The sequence below is a fragment of the Stylophora pistillata genome, chromosome 14 (assembly GCF_964205215.1).
Source record: "Stylophora pistillata chromosome 14, jaStyPist1.2, whole genome shotgun sequence".
NCBI classification, from domain to species: Eukaryota; Metazoa; Cnidaria; class Anthozoa; order Scleractinia; family Pocilloporidae; genus Stylophora; species Stylophora pistillata.
Window position 1 is genome coordinate 4287980 of NC_142532.1, and position 19399 is coordinate 4307378.

The following is a 19399-nucleotide window of genomic DNA, read 5'->3' on the forward strand; positions in this document are numbered from 1 at the left end:
ATTTATCATCACCAGGAACAACATTGGACCAAGTTTTGTTCCCTGGGAGACGCCGGCTGTTGTTGGAAGCCAGTCAGAGATGGAGCCAGGTAACTTAACGCGTTGTCGACGGTTAGTCAGGAAGCTTATTATCCACGGTATTAAAAATATGCGAACTCCTAAGCCCAGAAGCTTCTCTATCAGTACGTTGTACCCGATACGATCGAAAGCCTTAGAGAAATCTAGAAAGCAAAGGCGGAGGTGTCGCCAGGTGAGTCGAGGTACGTAAGCCAGGTGTGAATCATGTCCAGTAAACAGTACGTTGTTGAAGTTCCCTTCAGGCACCCAAACTGATTTGGGTCGATCTTATCCTTGACATCATCAATTAGCCATGTAACTACGAAGTCTTCAAGGACTTTGGACAGACAGGGAGTCAACGAAATAGGTCTGGTGTCGCCTTCATCCATAGGTGGATGTACTTTTGGGATGGGTATTATATTAGATTCTTTCCAGGCTGCTGGTACAATGCCAGATCGGAGTGATGTCTTAAAGATGGTGGTGATAGGTTCAGCTAGTTCGTAAGCAAACTCTTTGACAATGCGACAGGGTACGTTGTCTGGACCATGGGCCTTGGAGGCTTTTATGGCGAGTAACTTCTTGCAGACTTCGTGGGGTTGCACAAATGGACTTCTGCCTCAGCAAGGAGGAAAGCTGGTAGTAGATTACTGTCAAGTGGCGGTATGTCCGCATTAACTGAAACGTAAAATCGATTTAAACTGTTGACGAGTTCTTGTTGGCTCATGATTTTCCCGTCACGCTCCAGTGAAATAAGGGATGGCTTTTCAGATCTGCCAGACATTTGGTTGATAAAGTTCGACCACTTGCGGCAGTCATCTTTCTTTAGATGTTGTACTTTGTTCTTATAAACGGACTTTTTCCTCTTCGCTATTTCTTGCTGGACTTTGTATTTCAAAGAGCGCCAGGTTGGGATGTTGCCGCTGTGAAATGCTTTCTGTCGGTCTTTAATCATGAGCTTGAGTTCAGGAGTTATCCATGGCTTATCTGTTCGATGCAGCTTGATGGTCTTTGCGGGGAGGACCCGATTAATGGCGTCTGTTAGTTGGATAGTAAACGAGGATGCTAACGGGTAACGAAATAATTCGCTCCGACGAAGTGTTAACGCTCGAAACGTCAGCTTTTGTAATCGTTACGGTGGCCAATTTACCATCGTTACGGTGGCCTCCCGGTTAGCTCAATGGATAGAGCGCTGGACTGTTGTGCGGGAGGTCGAGGGTTCGAGCCCCGGCCGGACCAACACTCAAGGTCTTAAAATAATTGAGAAGAATTTGCTACCTTTCTATAACATCAAGAAATGGTTAGATATTCTAGTCTTCTCGGATAGGGACGAATAAATAGAGGTCCCGTCTCCTGCAGGGTTGGGGTAGGAAACGTTAATTTCCCACACACGAGATTACTGTTTGATGGATGTCCCCCCCTGGAGTGGGATGGGTGGGAGGGTGGACTAGCACGAATGGTTCCTATGTTCCTTTCTAGTCCTTCCCCACTGCAAAAACTTAATGCAGTGAAAATGGACTAAATTAAAAAAAAAATTAAATTAAATTAAAATTAAATTAACTAGTTGATATATCCAAATTACCTGATTAGTTTGATTATTCTCATTACCTGTTAGCTGGACAATGTGTGAATATTCTAGGGTGAAGTCACTTGTTAATCACTTATGGGCGTTAAAGGGTTAATGATGCCGAGCAAATCTTCCCTTAAAGAGCTGGAGAGGCAATTGCGTGTTGCCATAACAACCAAGGAAAGTCAAGCATTTTAGTTTTATCCTTGCGTTACCCCTAGGCTGTCACACAATATCAACATGCGTGATGGAGGAATCCGAAAGGCACTGGGGTGAACATTTCCTCCAAGTGAGCACGATTTTAGTTTTCACTTGTCTTCCAATCAAAATACCATTACAATTCTCTCCAGGCTTGTATTTCGGCCTTCTTGCTCCCTTGGAGCTAGTTTAAAAGTTTTTGTGTCTTGCATTACACGCTTCAGCATCACTGCAGCAACAATGAGCAGCGTAAAGAAACCTTTCGAACGACTTCCCGCAAGCGTGCTCCCAAAGAACTACAAACTGACTTTGCAGCCAAGTCTCACAGAATTCACCTTTACTGGAGAGGAAGTGATCGATGTAGAGGTATTAACAACCTGAAGGGGTTAAGAAGGAAATCGTGTTCTGTGCTCACGTCGTGGTTCAATTCTTTTGTTTTTCCTTCGTCTATGGGACATCTTAATATTTTTGTTTAATAATCAAGTGTTTGCTGCAAACAAAGTTTGAGATCAGGTGATATTTTCAATTAAGATTGATGCCGAACCAGTAAATGGAGATAACTATAATTTATGTTTTACATTTATAAATTATATGCCCTCAAGAACTGATGTTGTGGAGAATTGTTGTAAAGAAAGGGGAACAACTGTTCCCTAGCTCCACCCTTATCCTGTTTTTGCTGTTTAGGGGTGTAGGGGTGAGTAAATTTGAAGATCATATTCTAAGAACTGTTCCATTAGTGCTAAAAATTATGATCTCTTAACATGAAAGTTTGGGTGTGATTTAGCTGGCTTAGTATACTGAATCAGTGGCAAAGAAAATAAATACATCGCTCATGTCCCTTATTTTATTATCTTGTAGGTGATAACAGACTAACTGTTTCATTTTCCTGCTGGTGCAGTGCAGCAGTTTCTCATTAACAACTAACAGCCCTGCTAGAATTTCCACCTTTGTGGAAATGGCAAAATCTGTCTTTGTTTTATTTTCTTTGAAATGAAATGTCTTAATTTTTTTTTTAAGGTAAAACAAGAAACTGACAAAGTAATTATCAACTGTCTGGATATAAATGTCACTTCAGCCAGTTTTTCTTTAGGAGAACAAAGTAAGTACTATATGGTAATTATATACCAGAATTTTATGTTACATACTGCTTGAGGTATGGCTAACCTTTTATATACTATATTGTCTTCAATATAAGCACATGGGCACTTATTGACTTATTGAAAATCGTGGGTAAAAGTGGTGTTGGTGGTTGGAGGGGGGAGGGGGCACTTATTGGAAGGATAGGGGCCTAATTGATGGGGGTGCTTATTTTTCTCCTGTTTTGATTCAGCTGCAGTTGAAGCTTAAAAAGTTATAAATATAAATAGGTTTTCCTTCTAGGCTTATTAATTTAAGAAAGTGAGGGGGAGGGTGATTTCTTGTGGGGGGGGGGGTGCCTTTTTGATGTTATGGCTTACGGAGAGGGCACTTATTCTGTGAAGGGCACTTATAAGAGCATGCCTTTGGGTGCTTATTTGACCGGAAATACGGTTAGCAGAATTGATAATTTGACACATAGCAGGTACAATAAGTTTCTGAATCAACTTTCAGTGTTATAATGCATTTTAAGAAAATATCGTTAGCTATCAGTAGAAGGGTTATCTAAACTGGAAAGCCAAAAGTGTTTTTTTGTTCCAAAGAATGTTGAGAGATGGAGTGTGGAGGGGGGCAGGATGCTAAACTAAATTCCAGGACTTGCACAATTAATGGAAAACATCTTAAGACGTCTCTCTATTTTTCTTTGATCCTTTTGCAACAAATGAATTAACAACTGGAAGGTAATTTGCTTTCATTGCAGGTTACCCATCTTCTAGTATCTGTCACCATTTTGAGGATGAAACAGTGGAAATAAGTTTTGCATCACCTCTTCCTTTGGGGCAAGGTGAACTGTGCCTGGACTTCACTGGAGAATTGAACAAAAAATTGAAAGGATTTTACAGATGTAAATATTCTGGGGAGGATGGTAGTGAGAAGTTCTGTGCTGTCACTCATTTTGAGGTTAGATAATTTTCCTACAGTCACATAATTGATCAGTAATTCATTTTTTTCTCATTTACAAACAGTCCTGCAAATTCTACAGTGTATCAAATTTTTTTTTAAAAGTTAAGCAGTTTCTAAGCTTTTTGTAGCTTTACTAAAGTTATATGGTCAAAGATGAAACTTCAGGGATTTTAAATTTAAAAAAAAATGTTATAATCATTATGATAGTATTGCAGTTTTGGTGTCTATACCCCCAGTTATTAACTACCAAGTAGCTGTAAATGTGAAACATTTCTGATAGTTGTCTCTGTGCTAGTAAAACGGAACTCATGAATACAACCTTTACATAGCTATAATAATAATAATAATAATAATAATAATAGTTAATCTTTATTGAGGATTCCAACATGACAAAAAAGTGGTTTACAGAGGGGTCCTCTAAAGGTAACTACATAAAATAATTATAATTACTTAAAAATAAAAAAAGAATAAAAAAACATTGAAAAATATGAAGATAAAACTACATTAATTTGAAAATTAACATGCGAAAAACAAAATTAATTAAAATAGTGCTTTCCTGATATCACGCTTAAATTGGCTTAAGGAGGGCACATCTCTTAGGGAAAGGGGTAAGGCATTCCAAGCATCCGCTGCAAAATTTATTGTTATCCAGTGCCCCCATCTTCTGTGTGTGAGTGATTTGCGGATATTTTGCTTGGATCGTGTATTATAGTTCTGATAGTTGCTGTTAAAAGAGCAGTGAAAAGTGTGCATAAAAAGGTTATTAACTACCTTAAACATAAAAATAGCACGATGCTCTGCTCTCTGCCTAATTCTAGAGGTTTCCAATGGAGCTTTGAAAGTGCATCGCTCGCAGAAGCAGTAGGGGAAGATCTAAAATGATTCGCGCAGCCTTGTTGTGAAGGATCTGTAGCTCCACCATAAGTGTAGTGTTGCCCCGGGAGAGAATTACTGGGGTAATCATTTTTTCTCTGAGAAGTGACATTCCCGATAATCAAGTTTGGATAATTTAGAATCTGAAACTAAGTTAAATGACACTTGTATTGATAAATGATTATACCAGTCTTAGCTAGAAGTTACACATTTTGTACTTAGATATGGCATTTAGATGAACTTAATTTGTTAGTACAACTATATTAAATTATGTTTTACTGCTCAGCCAACAGGGGCTCGTCGAGCATTTCCATGTTGGGATGAACCAGCCATTCGTGCTACTTTTGATATCACCTTGATTGTTCCAAAGGACAGAGTGGCTCTATCAAACATGGTAAGGATAATTCAATAATTAATTGCATTAATTCATAAATAGCTTCAACTTGATTAATATAAGGTTACAGTGACTGCAAGGTTTTCACCTACAAACTTTAATGCAGGACATACTTAAGAGCAAAGGAATGGAAATGCATGAGGACATTTACTTTGAATGTTTGTTATGGATTTAATGAATTAAATTTAGGTTATCTACCTTTTTAGGGCATTTTATGGTTAATAATCGTCACAGATAGTGTTAAGTAAATGATAGTAAATGAACTTTTGTTAAATTCCATTATATTAATTCACCCATTACTCCCTAACTTTAGTATGTATATATTCTCCATGCTACTTTCTACGAACATTTCAGAAAGTGCTGATTATGAGAATTTGTTCAACAATCAAGAGCTTTTTTAGTTGGTGATCATTTCCTTTATTCTCCTGACCTTAATGTGGGATTCAGGGGTGATATTGTAAGGAGAAATTAGATGCTAGTCACTCTTAATGATCAGAGTCATTATTGAAACCTTTTGTTAGCACTTTTAACACAATGACTGTACTCTGTTTTGTCACATACTCATTTCTACTAGGCTTGTAACCTCTCTAATTGAACTGTAAAGTCAACATGAAATATATAAAAGGGGAAACTGTTTATAATTAAGTTTGTAAAAATGACTTTCTCTACATTTTACATAAATTTCCATAAATTTTCAGAATGTAAAAGAGGAGAAAGATCACACAGAAGACACTTCCCTTAAAGTAGTTAAGTATGCCAGGACACCTGTCATGTCTACATACCTTGTGGCTTTTGTTGTTGGGGAGTTTGATTTTGTGGAAGGAAAAGATGCAAATGGTGTAATCATCAGAGTTTATACACCAAAGGGGAAAGCTGTCCAGGGACAGTTTGCTTTAGAGGTCAGTCTTGCAAGGTGTATGACAAATCTTTCCCAATTCCTACCTATTTCCACAGTAATTCTTCTTGCTGTCTGTCATACATTTCCAACAATATTGTTTCTGAGGTTTTATTGTTGAGGCAAAGGACAATTTGCATCTTCTGCCTGCTTGATAGTGTATCAATAATTTGTAAGGTGAAATTTTTACTGTGATATCACTCCATTGAGGCCTAAAATAGTTCAGTGATTGTCGATAAATCTTTTCAGGTTGCTAAGAAGTGCTTGCCTTTTTACAAAGAATATTTTGGGATTGGTTACCTTTTACCAAAGCTTGACCTGATTGCAATTCAAGACTTTGTCATAGGTATACTTTCAAGATTTCTTATTTGCTTGTATCATAATTGTCTTTTTTTCCGATATGTTTTACAAGACATTGGACGCTCTCACAGTAATAATATAGTGATGTCAGAATTCTTCATTTTGGTGCCTAGTATAAGATATTATTAATAATTAGAAATAATCTGAGTTTGACCTTATAATTAAGCAATTATTAAGCCCCCTATTCTATATTCTGTAACAGGGGCTATGGAAAACTGGGGTCTGGTCACATACAGGTATGAAGAGTCTTCTTGGGTAGAAATAATGCTAATTTATTTTTTCAAAATATTTTGTATTTTTAATTAGTGTAATTATTAGGGTGTGGAACACAGGTGTCTGTTTAAGCGTATGAAGTCAATTGGTCTGACTTAAGACTTGAACATGTAGATAGGTGTACTGACGTGAACAATATCATGAAATGCATTTTTTTTTCATCATTTATTCGTACTAAATGTTAACTATTCACATCTCAGCTGACCTGTCTGATGTTGACTTTTTTGCTTTAAGGGAAACCTGCCTGTTGATAGATCCAAGTGATTCTTCTTCAGCAGCTAAACAGTATGTGGCTTTAGTTGTTGGTGAGTGAAGAAGTGTGTTACTTATGGAATGGTTTTGTGAACCGACTGATTGCGTGGGTGGACATGTTGACATGCCTGGTCATGCCTATAATGTATTTTCAAAAGCAATTAAAGGAGTGTGTGGAACAATGCATAAAAAAGACTATTGAGGCAACAACTTTGTATCAATTGCTCTGTAGGGGGAAACTAAAGAGGGTAATTTGAAAGGAGAATCTAAATTTTTGTCTACCCTACATCTATATGGGTGGGATGGTACAAAATGTGGACCCTCATTCTGGATCCCCCTTTTGGACCCCATTTTGGACCCCCTTCTGGACCCCCTTCTGGACCTCTCTAACTAGATTAAGAAAGGATGAAAACAATAAATACCTGGTGCGACTTAGGAGGTCATTATCAAAGTGGCATTTCATGCTACAAACATTTGCCTGAACTTTCAAAAAGTGCCACTAGAAATGTTAATTCTCCTGTGTGCTATTGTGGAATCCATTTTGTTTCTAAGTTAGAGTGGGGACCTTGGCACAAGGCTACAAAACTTCTGGTCTTTTCCTCTGATCGACCGATCAGATTATTCCGCCATTTTGATTGCATCATCCCATGTCCTTGGCTACCACCGCTGACCAAAAAAATTGTGGTCACCATACACAAAGCTCTAGGGTGGAATGTTGAAGGTAAGGTGTGTGATTGTCTGGTAAGAAAATGTTGTGATTGGTTATCGATGACTTCAGGAATGTCGAGATTGCATACAAAATGCGAAAAAATCACACACCTACCTTCAACATTCCACCATAGAGGTCCATATATGGATGACCACAATTTTCAGAGGATCAGAGGAAACACCGGAAGTTTTGTAGCCTTGTGCCGTGGTCCCCAGTCAAACTTATAAACAAAGTGGCACCCACGATAGCACACGTGTAAAGGAGAATTAACATTTCTAGTAGCACTTTTTGAGGATTAAGGTAAATGGTTGTAGCATGAAATGCCACTTTGATAACGACCTCCTAATTCGCACCAGGTATTATTGTTTTCATCTTTTCTTAATCTAGTTAGGGGGGTCCAGAAGGGGGTCCAGAACAGGGTCCAGAAGGGGTCCAGAAGGGGGGTCCGTGTTTTGTACCGTCCCTATATGGGTCATTTTTCCATTAAACCCTTCAACTGATTTTTGTGGAGACCTACAAATGTTATTCCAAGAGCTCATTTGTATTGAAACTGCTTCATGTTTTTCAGGTCATGAACTTGCTCATATGTGGTTTGGAAATTTGGTAATTATATAATTATTTATAATTTGATTTCACTCAATTACCTCTCTTTTGATATTGGTGTTAAATTTATAAATTATATTGTTATCATTATAATCATTAGATTTGTATTTTTGCATCTATTAATTCAATATATTTGACTCCTTTCTAATTTTTTGTTTTCAGGTGACAGTGGTGAGATATCCTCTTTTTGGAAATTTGATATAAACACTTTTTGCACCTTCTCTTGTTTGCATACATCAAGTTGACGTGGATTTGCCATTACCGGGTTATTGTGGTTAATTTGTGATTTTATAGTCTTTACTTTTTTGCTTTCCAGGAATGGTGGACACACTTGTGGCTTAAAGAAGGGTTTGCTTCATGGATTGAGTATCTCCTGGTAGATCACTGCTTTCCAGAGTTTGATGTGTGGACACAGTTTGTGAGCACTGATTTTGCCAGTGCCTTGAAACTTGATGCATTGAATAACAGGTACTAATTATTTGCGTCAGGCAATTAAAGCCTTTTACTCACAGTGTAGGAAGCATAATGCATATAGCCACTTTGTTAGTAGTTTCAGACCAAGGGCAAATGAATCATGACTAATATGCAATTTGTTTCAGTTTTAAGTATTAGCGTCTTCTAACTTATAATCTGTGTTATGTTTTCTCTCTCATATGATTCCCTTGTACACTCAAGTCATCCAATTGAGGTAAAATTTTTGAAAAATATATTTTTATTATAAGTATTTGATGTAAATTATGTAAATGCTTGCAAGTACATTGATTAATTATCATGGACTTACATCACTGCTTTTTAAGATTTTCTGAAATTGCATTTTCCTATGTTAGTACTTTTCTTTACTTCTATGAGATACTTATCACCTCCTCTAATGAGCTCAACATCTCAAAACAATCACAGACTTCCTACTGACTGTTTGTAATTTCTTTAAACTTCTGCTTGGCTTATATAGACGGTTTATTTAAAATAATAGTTGTCAGTGGAGCTTAGAAGGTTAATGTTCCTCTTGAAGCAGCCTTACATTTAATCATTTCTGTTGGTTGAATTCCATTTGACGGGTACGGTTTTCAGTTTGCGCTTATGTGTCAGTACCAGATCTCCTCTGACAGTGATTGAAGATAGTTCACATGTAATGCATTGTGTAAAGAGATTGAAGTGAAATGTGTTTCAGGTTCCAGTAGGCCACCCGGGGGAAATAGATGAGATTTTTGATACAATATCCTACAACAAGGGTGCATCAGTGATCAGAATGTTACATCAGTATGTAGGCAATCAAGTAAGTTATTATCAAGATCTCATTTCTTCTAATATCATAAATCACTTAAAGTGCCTGCTCTGATTGGTCAATTTAGTGTCTACTATTTGCCCATGGCTGCACACTGCTGACGTGAGCAAGTGTTTTCAAGTAAGCAAATGATTTGCAAGAAAATGTTTTTTATGTTATAAGACAAGTATAAATACTTCTATTCACTACAGGACTTTAGGAAAGGTCTAAATCACTACCTGAAGACCTTTGAGTACAATGCTGCTTCCACAGGTTAGCTGGGACTAGTTGTTGCTATTCATATTGCAAAGCTCTGATGAAGGGCTAATGCTCAATGCGTGAGCTTTAGAACCTCTTTACTGTGGCCAATTTACAACTCTGATAACTTAAAACCCAATTATCTTGTTTTACCACCCACTGATGCGACATCCCAGTTTCTTTGGAAACTTTCCCCCTTTTAACCAGCCTTTCTGTGAAGAGTTATAAAACCTAAAACCTATAAATTATGGTTCCATTATGGCAGTCTGAAAGTATTTCTTAACATTGTTTTATTTGATTATTATTCCCTTTTGTTACCCTCTGAAGAGGACCTCTGGGCCAGTCTGTCTCATGCCAGTTCGAAACCTGTAGCTGATGTCATGGAAACGTGGACCAAACAAATGGGATATCCTGTGTTGTCCGTTACAGCAGAAAAGGTAAGAGCTAGCTTGCCAAGCTGTGATCGTTTGGTCGCCATGGCAATAAGGATAGAAAATTTATGGGGGAAGGGGGACCTTAATTAGCAGCAAAAATTAACAATTTGATCAGACCCATGTGTGGCCGGCATTCATGTTAAATGATAACGGGCGTATGTTGGGTTCACAGCGTTACGCAAGCTTTGCATTGGCAGACGAACTCAGTCTGCATTATTTTCTATTGTGCACCGGGCAACTTTACCCAGACGAGTAGGATATTGGTAATTCAGAAAAGCTTTACATTTGTAATAGGGAAATCGTTTGTCTCTATCAACGAAACGTTATTCCACTGTAATGAGCGCTGGCAGAGTCACACGAGACGAATATGATTACATCTCTTTTTCCTTTTAGAAAGGGGAAGATGTGGTGGTCACCATAACACAGACGAAATTTTCAGCTGATGGGAAAACTGAAGGTGCTTGTAATTGATAAACCTTGGATAAAAATATGAACATTATTTGAACAGAGTGATGCCGGCAGATATTACCTTACCTGTTTGAGCTGATAAATTATTTTAAGAATCTTAATGGAAAAGAAAACGCAGTAATTAATGTGAAGATGTATGAAATATATACAGGAAAATGAAGTAGTACTTTGTGCTTTTCTCTTCCATTTTTTTTTCCCCTCGCAAGACTCTTTCCAATGGAAAGTACCAATAGCGGTTTGCACTAGTACCAGTCCTTCCGCCGCCGCAGCTGAAACGTTGTTAGAAGACAATACCTGTACAGTAACAGTCAGTGGAGTTGGAAAAGATCAGTGGATTAAGGTGAATTAATGAGGAAGTATCGTCATTGGTTTTTAGTTGCGATACAATTTTTGTGAAACAAACCAGCGCTCTGGGCAAACTACGGCTGTACTAGTGAATAAACTTTGGAGGCGAGGGGAGGGGAGGGGAGGGGTAACTTGTGACTAACTCGCATCCCATCTGTGAAAGAAGTGAAAAGGAATGGGAGCAGTGGGAGGGGCGAAAGCAAAACTTGCTTTAAGTTATCACTCGTGTCCACCAGAAATGGATTTACTAACTCTGTGCAATACCAGAACTAAGTAATAACACATTGCTCTCTTAGTTAAATCCAGGCCAAGTCGGTTTTTACCGAGTACAATACTCCTCCGACATGTTAGAGCTTCTCCTGCCGGCCATTAAGGACCACAGTCTTCCAGCAAGGGACAGATTGGGTCTGCAAAGCGATCTCTTTGCACTGGTATGTTCAATGGCTCCACTTCCGGTCTGCTTTCTTGAAAGAATCTCTTGGTAGATACCACGAAACAATCGAAAGGTTTTATAAACATGAAGAATTTTTTTTGAAATCTTTACTCCTACTCTCGTAAAATCCGCGTCATGATGTTTTTACTGGCTTATTAAAAAAAACTTTCCATAGGGTTAGTTAATGTTTCATTGGGAGATGGATTCAAGTTTGTCTGCCTGTAGCCTGTGTAACAAACTTTCATGTACAGAATTTCTTTTCCACTCAATTTTTTGTAGACTTAAATTCGTCGTCTGAACATAAATCTTTCTTTCGAAAGCCTTTCTAGAAAACTAGCCGAGAGGTCTAATTCTCATTCCAATTTTAAACAATCCTATTCTTCAGGCGCAAGCGGGTCTGACGTCTACAACAGAATTCCTTAAATTAGCTGAACAATACAGCAACGAAACAAACTATACAGTATGGAATGACCTAACAACAAACATGAGCAGCTTGTCCAAGTTGTTACAGAACACTGGGTTCTACTCTAGCTTCCAGGCCTTCTGTTTAAAGCTGTATGAACAAATTGCCCAGAAAGTTGGATGGGACCCAAAAGATGGTGAAGGTAACAGAAAAAAACGCAATCCTCAATTTACAGACATTTTTCGAACTCTAAGGGCGTATAGTTCGAGAATGGTGCGTTCTCCAACGTGGAACAAGTACTTCAAATTTCATCCACACCCTATATCATTCAAGGTTTATCCCTTCATGCATTCAATTTTGATGATTCTGTGGCTTAAATAGGCATGTTGTCGAGTTTATCCAACTCTCTTGCGGGCTAAGCTTATCCTCTGTCCTTTAAGCCCTCGACGACACGGGGGCTTTTCTCTATGCATGTTGAATACGTATTAGACGAATAAGTAGGGCGCTAAATTGGGTGGTTTGCGTTCAAGTCTGGGCAATTGGCCTGGTCCTTGTATTAAGTCAGTCTTGTTTGAGACCCTGCACTAACAGTGCCTCTCTCCAGCCAAGGCAGCAGAAAACTGTCAGGTAAGTCTGACAAAAGGCGCGGGAGAACGACAACATTCTCCAAAAGTGCAGTGCCCCATTTGCTGACTTTAAACTGGCTTGACTATAAGAATGGGTTTAATTGTGAAACTATTGTCCTAGGTCATTTGGATGCGCTGTTGAGGGGCCTGGTACTGGGTTGCATGGGACGCAGTGGTGATGAAGCAACTCTCGCCCAGGCGCGCAAGAGATTTGACGCGCACTGCAAAGGTGAATCCACCATTCCGGCAGACTTGAGGTCAGCGGTGTACAGCACAGTTCTTAAACACGGTGATGGTATTACCTTAGAGTCTGTGATGAAACTGTTTAAGGAAGCTGATTTGCATGAAGAGAAAGTGCGACTTATGAGGTGTATGGGAGCTGTGTCACAACCTGAACTTATCAAGAAAGTGTTAGAGTTCTCAATGTCGGTGAGTCTTTTAGTTTCTTTGGTTAATTTGCATTCATTTGGGTTCAAAATCTTGATTTCTTCAATGTTTTAAAAGGTTTTTCCTTTTTTTTCGTGTAACGTGCAAATTGGTCTTCGTTACCTGAACCTTCTTGTGATGATTTTTTCTGATACAAGAGTGTTCTTCTTGGCTAATGTAACTAAGTGCTCCCTGTTACAAAAATATCCGCCGGATCGAAATGCACCAATCACAACAGACCACCATGATACATAATGCTGTGCCGGAACATAGTATGGGTTCTCCTTCGTCATTTTCGCCGTTTGAACTGCATTTGAAAATAAAGTAAAACACAAATAAGAAAGGTGAAAATTAACCTTCAAGAAAATTTCACAGAGATCGTAAATAAACAAAACCATATGGAAAGCGGGAGCATGTCTTCAATTTCTACTGTAAGCTTATATCGCAGCCGTACTTATATATTTCGAAATCTTCTACGTCGAAGTGTTTTTTTACAGGTAAACACCTTGTCGTTTCGATCCTTTTTCGAAATTCATGGTCGATCTCACGCGTCTTTGTGATCTCACTCAACCAATCGTCCTGCCATTTCTTGTGTGCCTCGTCCTTCGCTGCGGGCAACTTCCAAATACCGATCCCTATCATTCTTCTACAACTCCCACAGCCAAACACAGCGCGGTTATCTCCAAGAATGACGACTAATGAGTAGTGTAGCTATAACACTCATCGAATCGAGATTAATCTAAGCTAAAAATCCGGCGAAATACAGCATAAGTCTCCGCACATTCACGTCACTCCGATCGCCATGTTGATTTTCCTTGTGCACGGTCATGATCACGTCACTAAAGGAAAACCATAACAAAGACATCGGCCTTTGATGTTTACCGGGTTTCATAACCAGTCCCCTCTACTAACTATGGCCGGAAGAAGACTTGCGGCATAGTTAGTAGTAAGCAGTCAAAACGTCGCGTTGTACATCTAGTGACTTTGTCATGAGACAACAGAACAAATTTACATTTTCATCCAGCTACCACGAGGAACAACAACCTATTTCATAACATATCCGCTAACCTTGCCCCCCCCCCCCAAAAAAAAAAAAAACAAAAAAAAACAAAAAAACAAAAAAACAAAAACAAAGCAAACAAGAAAATCACGGAAACAATACTCTTAAGCTAACAAAACCATATAGAGTGCCTGGATTCTTATTTCTTATTTCTGCATGCAGTATCACTCTTGAATCAAATGTAAAGTTAATGAGAATACATATATTAAACATGATCATCAATTGAGGGAGCTACTACTGATTGGCACACAAATTCTCCTTGTCAGCACCACTGGAAATGAATAGACAACAGTGTGGAGAAGATGAATACTAATTATAGGATGTATAGGCTCAAGATCCTAAGCAATAAGAGTTTGGTAAAAGTTGCCAATTATTGGTGTTTTTCTTTGGTGGGTAACGTCTGTTTGTCGAGCATTGAGTGGGGAGGGGGGAGCAGTTTATGGTTAAGTTAATGGTAACCCTGTGCTCTCGCTACTTTTCGTTCCTAATTACATGCATTATATTTTTTTTCTTTTTCACGCTTTTTTTAAGAGTGCGGTTCGGTCACAGGATACTGTTTTTGTTATTGCTGGTGTAACCGGCAGGTAAGCATTAGGTACTTAGCAAAGGGATCTGTTTAGTAGCTTCACAATTTAGCAAAATGTATTGTAAATCAGTTTCAGCAGGAGCCCATTACAAGTAATGGACTCCTAGTTTCAGTTTCAAGTTTCAGTTTTCAGTTTTATTTTCTTTGTTTGTGTTTTTTTTTAGTTTAGCAGGGCGCAAACTCGCCTGGCAATTTGTCCAAGACAATTGGGATGAGCTGTACACCCGCTATGCTGGAGGATTGCTATTTTCTCGCCTGATTAAGGTAACTTTAAAGAATCGTGAAACTACGCCCAATTAATGGAATAGATATAGATGTAGGGCCTCTCGTTGCTAGCGATGCTGCAGAGGTTTCGTTGCCGCAAAGCTAAGTCGTGCGTTTTGTCATTTGTTCTTAGATGACCACAGATTCGTTTGCGACTGAAAAGAGCCTTAAGGAAATACAGGTAAAGTGAAAAATTCAAGCACAACCAAGATATGTTTTTTTTTTTTCATATCAGTTATATTTTGAGAGTTAATTGTGGGAAATTGTCGTAAACGCTGCTAGAAGGTGCTAAATACACACAAGTGTAGAACGAAATACAATTCAAACTGACTAAAACGAAACACGTAACTCAGAGTTTCGTGCTTTCATCTGTCTGACGAGTGCGAAAGCACGAAACTCAGAGTTACGGGGAATCATGTGTGCTTCATTTTAGTCAGTTTGAATTGTATTTTGAGAGCTCAGTATTAACATCTGACGTTACATGATACTCTCACTGTGTGGGAAAATACTTTTACCTGAGATAACCAGGAGAATATGTGTTTTGAACACTTTGAATAGCTTTAATCACCTCTTTAAATCTCAAGTACATAACATGTAATTGTGCCTCAAGTATGCTCTCATAAAAGTGAAATAATGAACATGGTTAACGGATGAAGCTGGTGAAAGAGTGTCTTTTTCCTTTCCGGAACCGATCACTCTCACTTTTGTTTAGAACTCCTTGACTTTCTCATACTGAATCACCTGATCAATCCTGAAACTTTATAACATCTCTTCAACGAACTGCAATATCGGGCTGTCTAAAGAAAAGTTTTGAGACGACAATCGAAGATTCACTACATGCCACAGATTAAAAGTGTGGTGTTAAAAAGAAGCTCTTCGAATGTGACTGGTTCCAGCAGTCATTTATGACAGACTTTGTAATGTTTACCCGAAGTCTGACACAATTGAATGAGGAGAGATTTTGTTTGTTTGCTCTTTTATGACGGATTAGCAAACTCGAGTTGTGTAACAATTAAACGGTGAATTTAATTAGAAACACAGTGGGAAACGACTCCTCTGACCCTTGTGACCAATTATCATGGTTATGTTAGCTACTAAAATGTAGCTGTAAAATAATTTCATAGCCATGGCACTTTCAACAAAAGAAAAATATCGAAAAATATTGCATAGCTGACCCCTCGTTTAAGTGTTCGTATTAAATGTCTAAAAGGTTTAGTTTATAGAGGTTTCAGTCGCTTTTTAAAACCATTGGAGTAGAAAAAAGAACTGCACCTTATGCAAATCTTCAAGTAATTAAATAAATAAGTAAATAGATATTAAATACATCAATAGATTAATAAAATAAGTCAAAACAAAATAACTTGAAACTGATGCGGCCGGCTCAGTTTCGTTAGGAGTGCCTCTGCATTGTTTGAAGTCACAAATGTTGATAGAGAAGCCCTGCAGCTTTTTTACTGTGTGATAAAACGCTAAACCAACAGGATTATTTAGAAATAAAGTTCTTAGACAACAATTTTCAGAAATCTGAAAATCAATCCCTTCAGGCGGCAGTTGTTTACTTGATTCGACAGAATCTGTTCGTGTTTATCATTCGTAATGGAGTCTCTTTTGAAAAACATCAAGCACCAAGTGACTTGCTCCATTTGCCTTGATACCTACATCGAACCCAAAACTATTTCATGTCTTCACACGTTTTGCTGCGAGTGTTTGGAGGAACATGTAAGAGTGAGCCAGAGACAAGGAAAGTTCTGATGCCCCGAGTGTCAGGCTGCGATCGATTTGCCAGAAGGAAATTGCTTCGACCGTTTGCCCAACAGCTTCTTCCACATAAGTCTGTTGAGTCTCCTCGCCGTTCGACAGAGCAGCGATGCAAGTAGCATTACTTGTTCCCAGTGCCGACAAAACAACCCTCAGATGTACTAGTGCTTCGACTGTGGAAGATTTATGTGCCTCGATTGTTTCAACGCGCATCAGTTGCTGAGTGCAACATTTGAAGGACACAAAGTCACGCCAGTCAAGGACTTCAAAGTAGAAGATTACGAAGGACTGCTAAAGCGACAGCCGTTTTGTTCTCAAGAGTTTCATGAGAGAGAAATTACACGATTCTTTTGCTTTCAATGTCAAGTTTGCATTTGCCAAATTTGTATAGTCACGGATCATCAAAACCACAAAGTTGTTGTGCTCAACAAAGCAGCAAACGACGAAAAGGATAACATCATGTCTGCTGCTAAAATGATCACGAAAAGGGAAAGCCAGCTTTGTGAAGTCATCGAACTGTTTGAGCAAACAATTTCAAAGCTGGAAAGCAACGTTGCAATGGCAAAGCGAAAAGTCTCGCGGACAGCCGACGGAATGATCACGGACATTCGAGAGCGCGAGCAAGAGGCGATGGACACCCTCAAGGCAACACGCGTGTCAATACTTGAGCGGATTAACTCGGCTAAACAGGAAGTGTTATCCTCATAAAACAAAAGAAGCAAGCGGCTGAGTTTGCAGCAAATCTGGTGCTGAGAAGCTCACGTATGGATATTATACGGAACAAGGAAACTTTGAAGCAGAAATTTGAAGAGCTTCGTGGAGCTGAAGTTCCAAAACATCACCCGACGACATTCGTTTCATTTACCTCCGCCTCTCGTGAGGGGGACTGGAAACTGGGTGTTATTGAGGTCACCCCGACAGTAGATGCAGAGCGATCAAGACTTGAAGGACTAGACCAAATTTTTCAGGCTGGCGTAGAAGCAGAGTTGACATTATACGCTGAAACATCCGAAGGGAAAACGTTATACCATGGTGATCTCAAAGATCAACTTGAATTTCTAGTAGAACCCGTGAATGATGTTACAAGCTTAACTGTTAACGAGACAGAGAACGGCAATCTTCAACTGAACTTTACACCCAAACTATCCGGCGCCTACGTAGCATTGAAGTGAAGATTAATAGCGATGATCCGTTCCGACTTGCCCTTATATGATGAATGTGGAAGAACGTGAACTTGTGGTTGTCGGCGAATTGAACTTGAAACTCTTTCCAGGAGACACGCTTCAATATTTGTATGGAATTGCTGTTATATGAAAGGCGAGATAGTTGTGGTAGATGAGGGTGGCAACTGTATATATGTATTTGATGAAGATGGTAGTTGTTTGAGAAAAATTGGAAGCCAAGGAAAAGAACCAGGACAATTTCAAAGTCCAAACGGCGTGTCGTATTTCAATGATGAAGAGATTCTTGTGTCAGGTCATGGAAATGATAGAATACAACTGATCGATATCCAAACGGGGACTGTCGTGAAAAGCTTTGGAAGACGTGGTTCAGGAGAAGTAGAGTTTAAGGGTCTGTATGATGTTTGTTTGGATGATGAAGAGCGCATTGTTGTAATCGAGTTAGGTGGTAAAAGGATACAGGTGATGTCAAAGGGGGAGAGAATCTATTTTTATATTCGGAGACAGAGGCCCAGAGAAACTCAATGGTCCAACCAGCTGCATTCCTTACAGTAACATGATTCTGGTATTTGAGATAGCCAATCGCTGCATACTGAAAAGCTTTTGATCAGTCAGGAACATTCTTATACAACTTTGGCGAGAAAGAGAATGAAGATGGAGAATTTAAAAAGCCAAATTGTATGCTTGTAGACAGCTCCGATAATCTTCTTGTATGTGACACTTACAATAACCGAGTTCAGCAGTTTTCTAGTGGACGGTCACTTCACGGGCCAAAGTGCCACTTGTTTGCCAACCCCTTGTGGAATTGTAGAAACGCCAGATGGACGCATTCTTGTAACAAGTGGGTCGGAAGAGAAATTATTCATTTTGAATAAGTTGTGTTTCAATCCCTTCCGCTTTTATGGCATTTACAAAGTAAGTGGTTTTTAGTCGTGGAAAGCGGAACTTGGAATGACTATTGTTAGGGATCAGATGAGGCAAATTTGTCATCATTCACTCCGGTGTAAACAAATCGATATGTCAGCGGCAGACCATTTGATATCGATCTTCCCGGAATTATACCAGAACGCCCTATCGACCTCCCGAAGTAATGTTGCGACGTTAACATATAACTCGGCTTTTCTTCGAGGGAGTTTCGATTAGTAATTGTCGCAGTCAGCACATGTGTAACCGAGCCAAAGCTCTTTGAAAGACTTAAGGCGTAACTATCAGTGAAGACGATAAATGCATTATTTTTTCCGCGATCATTTTTAACAATCGTTTGCATTATTGTGGAATATTCCTCGCCGTTCCCTGGTATATTTTGTTTTTGACAAAGCGTCCAGGCCACAATCGTTGTTAAATATAATTTCAAGCCTTCAGTCTACTCACCGCGAGCTGTCAGTATTTATACCGTTAGAAGCTAAAATAAGTAACCGGAGAATTTTTATAGGGGAAAGCGAAGCCTTGTTTTCGTGAGTGGCCTTGTTTTTACTTTTCTGGTGGTTTTACATCTAATCTGTTTGGGGACCACGTAAATATTAATATGTGAGAGTCAGTGGGTGTACACCCCCAAACTATGAAAATATGCCAAGTCGAGGAAACACTTTTGGTCTCAGCCACATTTTTGTCAAAAGATGAAAACTTAAACATATCTTCGGTTTTTCGGCCGTGGGTTCTCTGCGATTTGCGGATTTTC

The 19399-nt window shown here is 39.0% G+C and overlaps 1 protein-coding gene, 1 long non-coding RNA gene and 1 pseudogene across 2 annotated transcripts in view; 2 read left to right on the top strand and 1 right to left on the bottom strand.

The window, feature by feature from the left end:
* The first annotated feature begins 1882 nt into the window (after positions 1 to 1882).
* The window catches only part of LOC111328198 (puromycin-sensitive aminopeptidase), a 19789-nt gene continuing 2272 nt past the window's right edge, over positions 1883 to 19399 (top strand). The window contains exons 1-23 of the mRNA XM_022932580.2: positions 1883 to 2185; positions 2837 to 2918; positions 3657 to 3856; positions 5019 to 5126; positions 5825 to 6025; positions 6271 to 6367; positions 6584 to 6617; positions 6889 to 6959; positions 8184 to 8218; positions 8381 to 8389; positions 8535 to 8686; positions 8894 to 8906; positions 9387 to 9491; positions 9692 to 9752; positions 10065 to 10174; positions 10565 to 10628; positions 10846 to 10979; positions 11281 to 11415; positions 11803 to 12022; positions 12568 to 12875; positions 14464 to 14516; positions 14683 to 14782; positions 14916 to 14963. Of these exons, the coding sequence (XP_022788315.2) occupies positions 2060 to 2185; positions 2837 to 2918; positions 3657 to 3856; positions 5019 to 5126; positions 5825 to 6025; positions 6271 to 6367; positions 6584 to 6617; positions 6889 to 6959; positions 8184 to 8218; positions 8381 to 8389; positions 8535 to 8686; positions 8894 to 8906; positions 9387 to 9491; positions 9692 to 9752; positions 10065 to 10174; positions 10565 to 10628; positions 10846 to 10979; positions 11281 to 11415; positions 11803 to 12022; positions 12568 to 12875; positions 14464 to 14516; positions 14683 to 14782; positions 14916 to 14963 (2466 nt within the window). The 5' untranslated portion in view covers positions 1883 to 2059. The remainder of the gene's footprint in view (positions 2186 to 2836; positions 2919 to 3656; positions 3857 to 5018; positions 5127 to 5824; positions 6026 to 6270; positions 6368 to 6583; positions 6618 to 6888; positions 6960 to 8183; positions 8219 to 8380; positions 8390 to 8534; positions 8687 to 8893; positions 8907 to 9386; positions 9492 to 9691; positions 9753 to 10064; positions 10175 to 10564; positions 10629 to 10845; positions 10980 to 11280; positions 11416 to 11802; positions 12023 to 12567; positions 12876 to 14463; positions 14517 to 14682; positions 14783 to 14915; positions 14964 to 19399) is intronic.
* Positions 12952 to 13782, bottom strand: LOC148716156 (uncharacterized). Its single transcript, XR_015995276.1, has 2 exons — positions 13327 to 13782; positions 12952 to 13179 (listed from the first exon to the last, which is right to left on the bottom strand). It is a non-coding gene; the product is annotated as an uncharacterized LOC148716156 (long non-coding RNA).
* The window catches only part of LOC148716157 (E3 ubiquitin-protein ligase TRIM45-like), a 4470-nt pseudogene continuing 52 nt past the window's right edge, over positions 14982 to 19399 (top strand).